Here is a 12,603-nt window from a genome sequence, read left to right as displayed (position 1 = left end):
GCTCTAGAGAACAACATATACTTAGTTTTACCTGCATTCAGTGCTAATTTCAGGTGAATTAAGTTATGTAGTACATTGAAAGTAGACTGTAGTTCAGATAGAGCCTGGTCAACCGTGGGGGTAATAGCATACACAACAGTCTCATCAGTAGATTATAATTTTTTTACAGACAAGTCAATATTGTTAATGTAAACAATCTAAATACACGACCCAAAATCGACACCTGCGGGACACCTTTCGTAATGTCCAGCAAACCGGATTCAACACCATCAGCAGATAGAACTGAATGTATATCTCCTGAGTGGCGCAATTGGTCCAGCGTCATGTGGGTTTGGCTGGGGTAGGCCATCATTGTAAATAAGAATTTGTTCTTAACTGACTTGTCTAGTTGAATAAAATAAATCTGTCATGTAGTTTCTAAACCAGTTACATGTAGTCTGGTCTAGGCCAATTGAGGAAAGCCTCTCAATTAGCAGTGAGGGATCAACAGTATCGGAAGACTTTGGCAGGTCAATGAAGAGGGCAGCACAATGCTGCCTTTTATCCATACAGTTAGCCACGTCATTTATAACTACAGAGATGCAGTAGAGATTCGAGGCTGTAATGTCTGCCAAAGGTCCTTGAACAAAGTACTGAGTAAAGTGTCTGAATACATATTTAAATATGATTTCGGGAGTTTGTTTTTATACATTAGAAAACATTTCTTAACCTGTTTTTGCTTTGTCATTATGGGGTATTGTGTGTAGATTGAGGAACAACAATTTAATCAATTTCAGAATAAAGCTGTAAAGTAACAACGTGGGAAAGTCGAGGGGTCTGAATACTTAATGAATGCACTGTATCTTTGACTCTTAATTGTTTAATAGGGGCGTGTTTATCTGCCAGGAGAACAAATATGGAGGAGGAATTTTCTAAAGCCAACTCTTGGTCAGGAATACAGGAGACAGAGTAGAATATGTCATGTAAAAACCCTTAGGCAGAAACATTTAGAAAAGTTATCTTAAATAAACAAGGATTTGTATTTTGCTGTTTCGTGTCTCTAATACATACTATGGGACAATGATCACTGAGATCATATGCAAATACTCCACTATATTATATTACTGCACTGTAGGAGGTAGGAACACAAGCATTTCACTGCACCTGCTTTAACGTGTACCTGACCAATTAACTTTGATTTGTTACATAGACAAGATCAGGGATGTACTGTATCTGTTTTTTTTTTTTAAACTTACTGTGAACAAAACTCTTAAGTCATCATTGTAGTACATTAGAGTATACACTACTGGTCAAAAGTTTTATAACACCTCATTCAAGGGGTTTTCTTTATTTTTACTATTTTCTACATTGTACAATAATAGTGAAGACATCAAAACTATGAAATAACACATATGCAATCAAGTAGTAACCAAAAAAGTGTTAAAACAAATTCAAATATCAAATATTTTTGAGATTCTTCAAATAGCCACCCTTTGCCTTGATGACAGCTTTGCACACTCTTGGTAGTCTCAACCAGCTTCACCTGGAATGCTTTTCCAACAGTCTTGAAGGAATTCCCACATATGCTGAGCACTTGTTGGCTGCTTTTCTTTCACTCTGCGGTCTAACTCATCCCAAACCATTTCAATTTGGTTTAGGTAAGAGGATTGTGGAAGCCAGGTCTACTGATGCAGCACTCCATCACTCTCCTTCTTGGTCAAATAGCCGTTACACAGCCTGGAAGTGTGTTTGGTCATTGTTCTGTTAACAAAAAAAATTATAGTCCCACTAAGCCTAAACCAGATGGGATGGCGTATCGCTGCAGAATGCTGTGCTAGCCATGCTGGTTAAGTATGCCTTAAATTTTACATTTCTTGGCCCAAGCAAGTCTCCTCCTTATTGGTGTCCTTTAGTAGTGGTTTCTTTGCAGCAATTTGACCATGAAAGCCTGATTCACACAGTCTCCTCTGAGCAGTTGATGTTGAGATGTGTCTGTTACTTGAACTCTGAAGCATTTATTTGGGCTGCAATTTCTGAGGCTGGTAACTCTAATGAACGTATAATCTGCAGCAGAGGTAACTCTGGGTCTTCCGTTCCGGTGGCGGTCCTCATGAGATCCAGTTTCATCATAGCTCTTTATGGTTTTTGCGACTGCACTTGAAGAAACTTTAAAAAGTTATGGAAACTTTTTGAAATTTCCGTATTGACTGATCTTCATGCCTTAAAGTAACCGTCGTTTCTCTTTGCTTATTTGAGCTGTTATTGCCATTTAATATGGACTTGGTCTTTTACCAAATAGTGCTATCTTCTGTATACCCCCCTACCTAGTCACAAAACATCTGATTGGCTCAAATGCATTAAGAAGGAAAGAAATTCCACAAATTAACTTTTATGAAGGCACACCTGTTATTTGAAATGCATTCCAGGTGACTACCTCATGAAGCTGGTTGAGACAATTCCAATAGTGTAAAGCTGTCATCAAGGAAAAATGTGTCTATTTGAATAATCTCAAATATATTTAGATTTGCTTAACACTTTTTTTGGTTACTACATGATTCCATATGTGTTTTTTCATAGTTTTGATGTCTTCACTATTATTCTACAATGTAGAAAATAGTAAAACTAAAGAAAAACCCTTGAATGAGGTGTTCTAAAACTTTTGACCGGTAGTGTATATCATACTTTATATGTTTCTACTTTACAGACAATGTATATTTTCATGATGTAGTTCCCAATCTGTAGTAGACAAACCAGTTTACATGTAAAATCTATAGGTTTACCAAACATTTAAGTCATCAACAATTAACAGGTGGATTAGGTAAGTGAAATGTATTTTTGCAGAAGAGAATCATATCAAAGTAATGTGAGCAGTGCATTGTGACAGGCAATTACTTTATATGAACATGTATTGTAACGCAAAATATGTATTTCTAGATGACACTGATTAAGTTTGGTGAAAAAGGGACTGATTTTGTGTTGTACTTAGTCAATTGAAAATGTGGTTAGTTTTGAAACGACTGCCTTTTTGATGTTTTGAGTTTAGTACTAAAAGCTGAGAATTGCACCAAAGCGATTAAAAAATAAACCAGTAAAAATGTTTTTTAAATGATCCTCCATTGTTCTCCCAAGTGGTGCTAAATATGATTTCTTTTTTTAATCTCCAGACGGAGTGTGCTGATGACTGTAAGGACACTCCAGTGGTGTTGCCTGGAGGCAGACTGAGGACTAAGCCTCTGATCGCTGAGATGTGTTTCACTACCACGACTGAGCCAGAGGAGGGGGCTGAGGAGCAGGCGCTTGGAGCCCTGGCGCCCACCACCCCTCACCTGGAGCCAGACGGCACCAGCCTGCTCATCAGCTGCTCCCACTGCAGTGTCCGCATACACACCAGTCAGTACTACTTACTAACTACACACCAGTCAGTACTCGCAACATAACGTACTCTCATTATGTTTTTGCAGACCCTCAAACCTCGTTTATACCCTATGTACGTATGCATGGATGAACTACAAGTAGCAATGCAAATGGCTGTTGCGTAGCAAAACTATGCAGAGGTGTGCAACTGCGTTGTGTACGTAGGGTATTAACTAGCCTTCAGAAAGCTTCTGGTCAGCAGGTTTACCTACAGCTATAGTTGGAGAGATCATAGGCTGTACTGTACCCTTAACTGTAATACCAGGGTTAACAGCTATACTCTTCTCTAGCAAGCTGTTTGGACAGACTTGATATACACCAGAAAGGAAGAGGCAATGCGAGAGGTTTCTAAAATTAGCCCAGTGCTTTTCTATGAGCTTATTTTGGACCTAAGCTTGTCAAATCAAATCACATTTTATTTGTCACATACTTCGTGACTGAGAGTGAAATGCTTACTGTCGGGTCCTTTTCCAACAATTTGAAATAGTGACACGAGGAATAAATACAGTGAATAACAATGAGTAAAAATAACATGGCTATACACAGGGAGTACCAGTACTGAGTCGATTTGCAGGGGTACGAGGTAGCTATGAACATGTCGGTAGTTAAAGTGACTAGGCAACAGGATAGATAAGACATTAGCTGTGTGCGTGTGTAGATGTGCTTTGTGTGTGTGAGTGTGTGGGTAGAATCCAGTGTGTGCATAGTCATTGCAAAAAAGGATCAACGTAGGTAGAATGGCTAGCCATTTGATTAGCTTTTCACCAGTCTCATGGCTTGAGGGTAGAAGCTTCATGGTCCGGTTGGTTCCAGACTTGGTGTAATGGTACCGCTTGAGGTGCGGTAATAAAGTGAACAGTCTATGGCTTGGGTGGCTAGAGTCTTTGACAATGTTGTACTCAACCCCCCTGTGTAGCGCCTTGCAGTTGCCGTACCAAGTGATGATGCAGCCAGTCAATATGTTCTCAATGGTGCAGCTTTAGAACTTTGAGGGACTGAAGGCCCATGCCGAATCTTTTCAGCCTCCTGGATGGGGAGTAAGCCCTGTCATGCACTCTTTACAACTGTGTGGGTGTGTGTGGACCATGTTAATTCCTTAGTGATGTGGACACGGAGGAACTTGAAGCTCTCGAACTGCTCCACTACAGTACCATCGATGTGGACGGGGCCGTGCTCACCCCTCCGTTTCCTCTAGTCCACGATCATCTTTTGTCTTGCTGACTTTAAGGGAGAGGTTGTTGTCCTGGCACCACACTGCCAGGTCTCTAAACTCCTCCCTATAGGCTGCATCATCGTTGTCGGTGATAAGTACTACCACCATTGTGTGAGACCACGCAGTCGTAGGTGAACGGGGAGTACAGGAGGGGACTAAGCACACACCCCTGTGGGACCCCCGCGTTGATTGTCTGCGTGGCAGATGTGTTGTTGCTTATCCTTAGCGCCTGGCGGCGGCCTGTCAGGAAGTACAGCATCCAGTTGCAGAGAGAGTTGTTCAGTCCCAGGGTCCTGTGCTTGGTGATAAGCTTGGAGGGGGCTATGGTGTTGAATGCTGAGCTATACTCAAGGAACAGCATTCTTATAGGTATTCCTTTTGTCCAGTGAGGGCAGGGTGGAGTGCAATAGAAAATGCCTCATCTCTGTATCTGTTGGGGCAGGAGCGAATTGGAGTGGGTCTAGGGTGTCTGGGATGATGGTATTGATGTGAGCCTTTCAAAGCATTTCATGGCTATGGACGTGTGTTACGGGGAAATAGTAATTTAGTCAGGTTACCTTGGCATTATTGGGCAAGGGGACTATGGTGGTCTGCTTGAAACAAGTTGGTGTTACAGAGCGCGTCAGGGATATGTTGAAAATGTCAGTGAAGACACTTGCCAGCTGGTCAGCCCATGCTCGGAGTAAACGTCCTGGTATTCCATCTGGCCCTGCGGTTTTGTGAATGTTAACCTGTTTAAAAGCCCTACTCACATTGGCTATTGAGAGGAAGATCACACAGTCGCCCCGGAACAGCTGGTGCTTTCATGCAAGGTTCCGTGTGGTCTGCCTCAACGTGTTTAGCTAGTCTGGTAGGCTCGCGTCGCTAGGCAGCTCGCGGCTGGGTTTCCCTCTGTGATCTGTAATAGTTTGCGAGCCCTACCACATCTGTTGCGTGTCAGAGCCGGCGTAGTAGGATTCAATCTTAGTCCTGTATTGATGCTTTGCCTGTTTGGAGGTCATAGCCGGTCGTAACTGGATTTCTTGTAAGCGTCCGGATTAGTGTCCCGCTCCTTGAAAGTGACAGCTTTGGCCTTTTAGTTTAGTGTGGATGTTACATTTAATCCATTTGGTTGGGGTATGTTCATATGGTCACACGATGTAATCGATGCACTTATTAAAGGGAATGGGAACACTTTAGGAAGTAAAGCTAAGCAAAGAGATCAATTAATACTAAACGTGCAAATAACATAAAAATCCTAAAAATAGAGATGTTTCTCTCTTTAACCTTCGATTATTAGAGGTATGTGTAGCACAATACTGAATTGCCATAGTAACGACTGATGCCAATGCGTCATTGGCAGGATTGAGCGAATTGTGTGTTTTGGCTCGGGGACTGAAAGTGAATGCTGCCACCGGGAGGGAACTTAAAGGTTCCTCACATCTTTTCCACTGCTCTGTCGTTGAGATCAGGACAACAACATTAAGGTAAGAACTCCATACAATTAGTTTTTATGTTGGTATGTTGTAATATTTACAGATGAGTCTGTGAAGTGACCTTGTGATAACAAGCCGAGTAGACAGTCATTAGGGCTCCACAGTGTGAGCATTTCACTTGCATTTGTGAATAGAAATAGTAAAGTATGATCTTCATAGCTATATTTCATAGCTGATAAATTAATCACACTAATTAAGTCAAAGCACTATGAATTCTACAGTCGTGGCCAAAAGTTGAGAATGACACAAATATTAATTTTCACAAAGTCTGCAGCCTCAGTTTGTATGATGGCAATTTGTATACAGTGAGGGGAAAAAAGTATTTGATCCCCTGCTGATTTTGTACGTTTGCCCACGGACAAAGAAATGATCAGTCGATAATTTTAATGGTAGGTTTAGTTGAACAGTGAGAGACAGAATAACAACAAAAAAATCCAGAAAAACGCATGTCAAAAATGTTATAAAATGATTTGCAGAAGGGTCAAATACCTATTTCCCTCATTAAAATGCAAAACATGACTTAGTATTTGGTGGCAAAACCCTTGTTGGCAATCACAGAGGTCAGACGTTTCTTGTAGTTGGCCACCAGGTTTGCACACATCTCGGGAAGGATTTTGTCCCACTCCTCTTTGCAGATCCTTCAGCTCCCTCCACAGATTTTCTATGGGATTAAGGTCTGGAGACTGGCTAGGCCACTCCAGGACCTTAATGTGCTTCTTCTTGAGCCACTCCTTTGTTGCCTTGGCCGTGTGTTTTAGGTCATTGTCATGCTGTAATACCCATCCACGACCTATTTTCAATGCCCTGGCTTGGGAAGGAGGTTCTCACCCAAGATTTGACGGTACATGGCCCCGTCCATCGTCCCTTTGATGCGGTGAAGTTGTCCTGACCCTTTAGCAGAAAAACACCCCCAAAGCACTCCCTTTAAGAGTGTGCTCCTAACCTCAGCTCATTACCTGTATAAAAGACACCTGGGAGCCAGAAATCTTTCTCATTGAGAGGGGGTCAAATACCCATTTCCCTCTTTAAAATGCAAATCAATTTATAACATTTTTGACATGCGTTTTTGTTATGTCTCTCACTGTTCAAATAAACCTACCATTAAAATTATAGACTGATAATTTCTTTGTCAGTGGGCAAGCGTACAAAATCAGCAGGGGATCAAATACTTTTTTCCCTCACTGTATAATCTAGAATGTTGTGAAGAGTGATCAGATGAATTGCAATTAATTGCAAAGTCCCTCTTTGCCATGCAAATGAACTGAATCCCCCCAAAACATTTCCTCTGCATTTCAGCCCTGCCACAAAAGGACCAGCTGACATCATGTCAGTGATTCTCTCGTTAACACAGGTGTGAGTTTTGACGAGGACAAGGCTTGAGATCACTCTGTCATGCTGATTGAGTTCGAATAACAGACTGGAAGCTTCAAAAGGAAGGTGGTGCTTGGAACCATTGTTCTTCCTCTGTCAATCATGGTTACCTGCAAGGAAACATGTGCCGTCATCATTGCTTTGCACAAAAAGGGCTTCACAGGCAAGGATATTGCTGCCAGTAAGATTGCACCTAAATCAACCATTTATCGGATCATCAAGAACTTCAAGGAGAGCGGTTCAATTGTTGTGAAGAAGGCTTCAGTGCGCCCAAGAAAGTCCAGCAAGCGCCAGGACCGTCTCCTAAAGTTGATTCAGCTGCGGGACGGTGCACCACCAGTATAGAGCTTGCTTAGGAATGGCAGCAGGCAGGAAGTGAGTGCATCTGCACGCACAGTGAGGCGAAGACTTTTGGAAGATGGCCTGGTGTCAAGAAGGGCAGCAAAGAAGCCACTTCTCTCCAGGAAAAACATCAGGGACAGACTGATATTCTGCAAAAGGTACAGGGATTGGACTGCTGAGGACTGGGGTAAAGTAATTTTCTCTGATGAATCCCCTTTCCGATTGTTTGGGGCATCCGGAAAAAAAGCTTGTCCGGAGAAGATAAGGTGAGCACTACCATCAGTCCTGTGTCATGCCAACAGTAAAGCATCCTGAGACCATGTGTGGGGTTGCTTCTCAGCCAAGGGAGTGGGCTCATTCACAATTTTGCCTAAGAACACAGCCATGAATAAAGAATGGTACCAACACATCCCACGAGAGCAAATTCTCCCAACCGTTTGGTGACGAACACTGCCTTTTTCAGCGTGATGGAGCACCTTGCCATAAGGCAAAAGTGATAACTAAGTGGCTCGGGGAACAAAACATCGATATTTTGGGTCCATGGCCAGGAAACTCCCCAGACATTAATCCCATTGAGAACTTGTGGTCAATCCTCAAGAGGCGGGTGGACAAACAAAACCCCACAAATTCTGACAAACTCCAAGCATTGATTATGCAAGAATGGGCTGCCATTAGTCAGGATGTGGCCCAGAAGTTAATTGACAGCATGCCAGGGCGGATTGCAGAGGTCTTGAAAAAGAAGGGTCAACACTGCAAATATTGACTCTTTGCATCAACTTCATGTAATTGTCAATAAAAGCCTTTGACACTTATGAAATGCTTGTAATTATACTTCAGTATTCCATAGTAACATCTGACAAAAATATCTAAAGACACTGATGCTGCAGACTTTGTGAAAATTAATAATTGTGTCATTCTCAAAACTTTTGGCCACGACAGTATATAGCCCATTCCACCTCACGCTGCAACACTGCATGGCTGTGCTCACCTGAAGAGCTTAGTGGAATATATTTTTAGAAGCGCTGCACACAGGCATAAAAGTTGGTTTAATTTACTTGAAATGAAAGTCTACTGAGGTGACATTTTGTCCTTGGCTATTTACGTTGTTTGGTTCACAAGCTAGGTGGTTTTTCTATGTTTGAGTTTCAACAGTTAGGGACAAGAAGACCGCTTCTACTAGTCAGACTCAATCTCAATCTCACAGGCACAAACATGACTTGAGTAACGCCACCACGGTAACCTCCTGCCCTTTAAAGGGCAGATGAACATTTTTGTCTCATCTGTGATGTTCTAAAAAGACTCGGGTCACAAAAAAATGTAATTTTAACAATATACCATTTTAGTTACTTCTACTAGTAATACATGTATTGTTTTAGAAACATTACAAAGCATTTTCATCAGTTTTTTTTGTGTTTTGTTCTTGTAATTTTACTGAAGAAAATAATATTTGGGCTGGTAAATTTTCTTACCTACATGCCACAGTGGCTGGTGGACCAAAAAGTGAGTGAATTTTATGCCCTTAGCCCGTTCCATCTCATCCCAAAGATGCTCTTTTGGGTTTAGGCTTGGGAACTACGCATGCCACTCAAGTAAACTGGACTTGCTGCCATGTTCCAGGCAATGTTTTTCCACTCGTCAATTGTCCAGTGTTGGTGATTGTGTGCTCACTGGAGCCACCTCTTCTTGTTTTTAGCTGCAATAGCCCATCCTTGACAAGGATCAACGAGTTGTGCGTTCTGAGATACCGTTCAGCACTCCACTGTTGTACTGTGCTGTTATGTCTGTTTGTGGGCCGCCTGTTACCTTGCAGTAAGACCTTTAAACGGGTCGACATTCACAAGGCCGTGGGGCTAGATGGATAACCAGGACGTGTGCTCCGGGCATGTGCTGACCAACTGGCAGGTGTCTTCACTGACATTTTCAGTTTTTTTTGTTTGTCGTACCATTCTCGGTAAACCCTAGACACTATTGTGCGGGAAAAGCCCAGGAGGGCATCCGTTTCTGAGATACTGGATCCTGTGCGCCTGGCACCGACGATCATACCACGCTCAAAGTCGCTTAGGTCACTAGTTTTGCCCATTCCAACGTTTCAATCGAACAGTAACTGGATGCCTGTCTGCCTGCTTTATTAGCAAGCTACGGCCACGTGACTCACTGTCTGTAAGAACGATCCATTTTTGTGAACGGGGTAGTGTACCTAATAAACTGTGTGTAATATATTATATACACTACATGACAAAGTATGTGGACAACTGCTCATTGAATATCTCATTCCAAAATCATGGGTGTTAACATGGAGTTGGTTCCCCCCCCCATTTATATAACAGCCTCCCTTCTTCTAGGAAGGCTTTCCACTAGATGTTGGAACATTGCTGCCGGGACTTGCTCCAGCCACAAGAACATTTAGTGAGGTCGGGCACTGATGTTGGGCCATTAGGGCTGGATTGCAGTCGGGGTTCCAATTCATCCCAAAGGTGTTCGATGGGGTTGAGGTCAGGGCTCTGTGCAGGCCAGTCAAGCTCTTCCACACAGATCTTGACAAACCATTTCTGTATGGACCTCACTTTGTGCATGGGGGAATTGTCACGTGGAAACAGGAAACTGTTGCCATAAAGTTGGAAGCACAGAATCATCTAGAATGTCATTGTATGCTGTAGCATTTGTTTTCCTTTCACTGGAACTAAGTGGCCTAGCCTGAACCTTGAAAGCAGCCCCAGACCGTTATTCCTCCTCTACCAAACTTTACTGATGGCACTATGAAGCAAGATTCATCACTCCAGAGAACGTGTTTCCACTGCTCCAGATTCCAATGGCGGTGAGCTTTACACCACTCTACCCGACGCTTGGCATTGCGCATGGTGATCTTTAGGCTTGTGTGCGGCTGCTTGGCCATAGAAACCCATTTCATGAAGCTCCCGATGAGCAGTTATTTTGCTGACGTTGCTTCCAGAGGCAGTTTGGAACTCGGTATTAAGTGTTGCAACCGAGGACACTCAGTGGTACGTACTGTGAGCTTGTGTGGCCTACCAATTCGCGGCTGAGCCGTTGTTGCTCATAGATGTTTCCACTTCACAATAACGGTACTTACAGTTCAGCAGGGCAGACATTTGACGAACTGACTTGTTGGTAAGGTGACATCCTTTGACGGTGGCACGTTAAGTCACTGAGCTCTTCAGTAAGGCCATTCTACTGCTAATGTTTGTCTATGGAGATTACATGGCTGTGTGCTCAATTTTATACATCTGTCAGCAACGGGTGTGGCTGAACTGCACTCTATACTCTTCTGTAAATGGGTCATCTCTGTATACTTGTCGCAAGACCCACTGGTTGATGCTTATTTATAAAACCCTCTTAGGCCTCACTCCCCCCTATCTGAGATATCTACTGCAGCCCTCATTTTCCACATACAACACCCGTTCTGCCAGTCACATTCGGTTAAAGGTCCCCAAAGCACACACGTCTCTGGGTCGCTCGTCTTTTCAGTTCGCTGCATCTAGCGACTGGAATGAGCTACAACAAACACTCAAACTGTACAGTTTTATCTCAATGTCTTAATTCAAAGACTCAATCATGGACACTCTTACTGACAGTTGTGGCTGCTTTGCGGGATGTATTGTCTCTACCTTCTTGCCCATTGCTGTTGTTTGTGCCCAATATTTGTACCATGTTTTGTGCTGCTGTGTTGCTGCGATGCTGTGTTGCTGCCATGCGGTGTTGTCTTAGGTCTCTCTTTATGTAGTGTTGTCTCTTGTCGTGATGTGTGTTTTGTCCTATATTTTTGTTTAATTTATTTTTAATCCCAGCCCCTGTCTCCACAGGAGGCCTTTTGGTAGGCCGTCATTGTAAATGTTCTTAACCTCTCTGGGGGTGTGGGACAGTAGCGTCCCACCTGGCCAACATCCGGTGGAATTGCAGAGCACCAAATTCAAATTACTATAAATATTTAACTTTCATGAAATCACAAGTGTAATACATCAAAATAAAGCTTAACTTGTTGTTAATCCAGCCGCTGTGTCAGATTTCAAAAAGGCTTTACGGCGAAAGCAAACCATGCGATTATCTGAGGACAGCGCTCAGCACACAAAACATTACATACAGTTACCAGCCAAGTAGATTAGTCACGAAAGTCAGAAATGGCAATAAAATGAATCACTTACCTTTGATCTTTGTATGGTTGCACTCACAAGACTCCCAGTTACACAATAAATGTTTGTTTTGTTCGATAAAGTCCCTCTTTATATCCAAAAACCTCCATTTTGTTGGCACGTTTTGTTCAGTAATCCAATGGCTCAAATGCGGTCACAACAGGCAGACAAAAATTCCAAATAGTATCCGTAAAGTTCGTAGAAACATGTCAAACATGTTTATAATCAATCCTCAGGTTGTTTTTAGCCTAAATAATCGATAATATTTCAACCGGACAATAGCGTCGTCAATGTAAAAGAAAAACAAGAAAGGTGCGCTGTCGGTCGCATGCAGGAAACAGCTCTGGGGACATCCCACTATCCACTCAGTTGTCATTCTCCCTCATTTTTCAGAGTAAAAGCCTGAAACAATGTCTAAAGACTGTTCAACTAGTGGAAGCCATAGGGAATGGAATCTGGGTCCTATCCCTTAAAATTGTGGAAAGGCTTTCATTGGAAAAACAGCCATTTCAAAATAATGGCACTTCCTGGATGGATTTTCCTCAGATTTTCACCTGCCATTTCAGTTCTGTTAAACTCACAGACATTATTTTAAGTTTTAGAGTTTTTTTCTATCCAAATCTATTAATTATATGCATATCCTTGCTTCTGGGCCTGAGTAGCA

General features: G+C 42.5%; 1 protein-coding gene across 8 annotated transcripts in view; it reads left to right on the top strand.

Annotated features, from left to right (window-relative positions):
- LOC115192313 (lysine-specific demethylase 4A-like) overlaps positions 1 to 12,603 on the top strand; it is a 63,610-nt gene that overhangs the window by 37,695 nt on the left and 13,312 nt on the right. For all 8 annotated transcript variants that reach the window (XM_029750664.1, XM_029750662.1, XM_029750663.1 and 5 more), the window contains one exon: positions 3,144 to 3,369. In XM_029750664.1, the coding sequence (XP_029606524.1) occupies positions 3,144 to 3,369 (226 nt within the window). The remainder of the gene's footprint in view (positions 1 to 3,143; positions 3,370 to 12,603) is intronic.

This window comes from Salmo trutta, chromosome 4 (genome assembly GCF_901001165.1).
Source record: "Salmo trutta chromosome 4, fSalTru1.1, whole genome shotgun sequence".
Taxonomy (NCBI): Eukaryota; Metazoa; Chordata; class Actinopteri; order Salmoniformes; family Salmonidae; genus Salmo; species Salmo trutta.
Note: the sequence above shows the minus strand (reverse complement) of the source record. Positions and strands in the feature narration are given on the sequence as shown.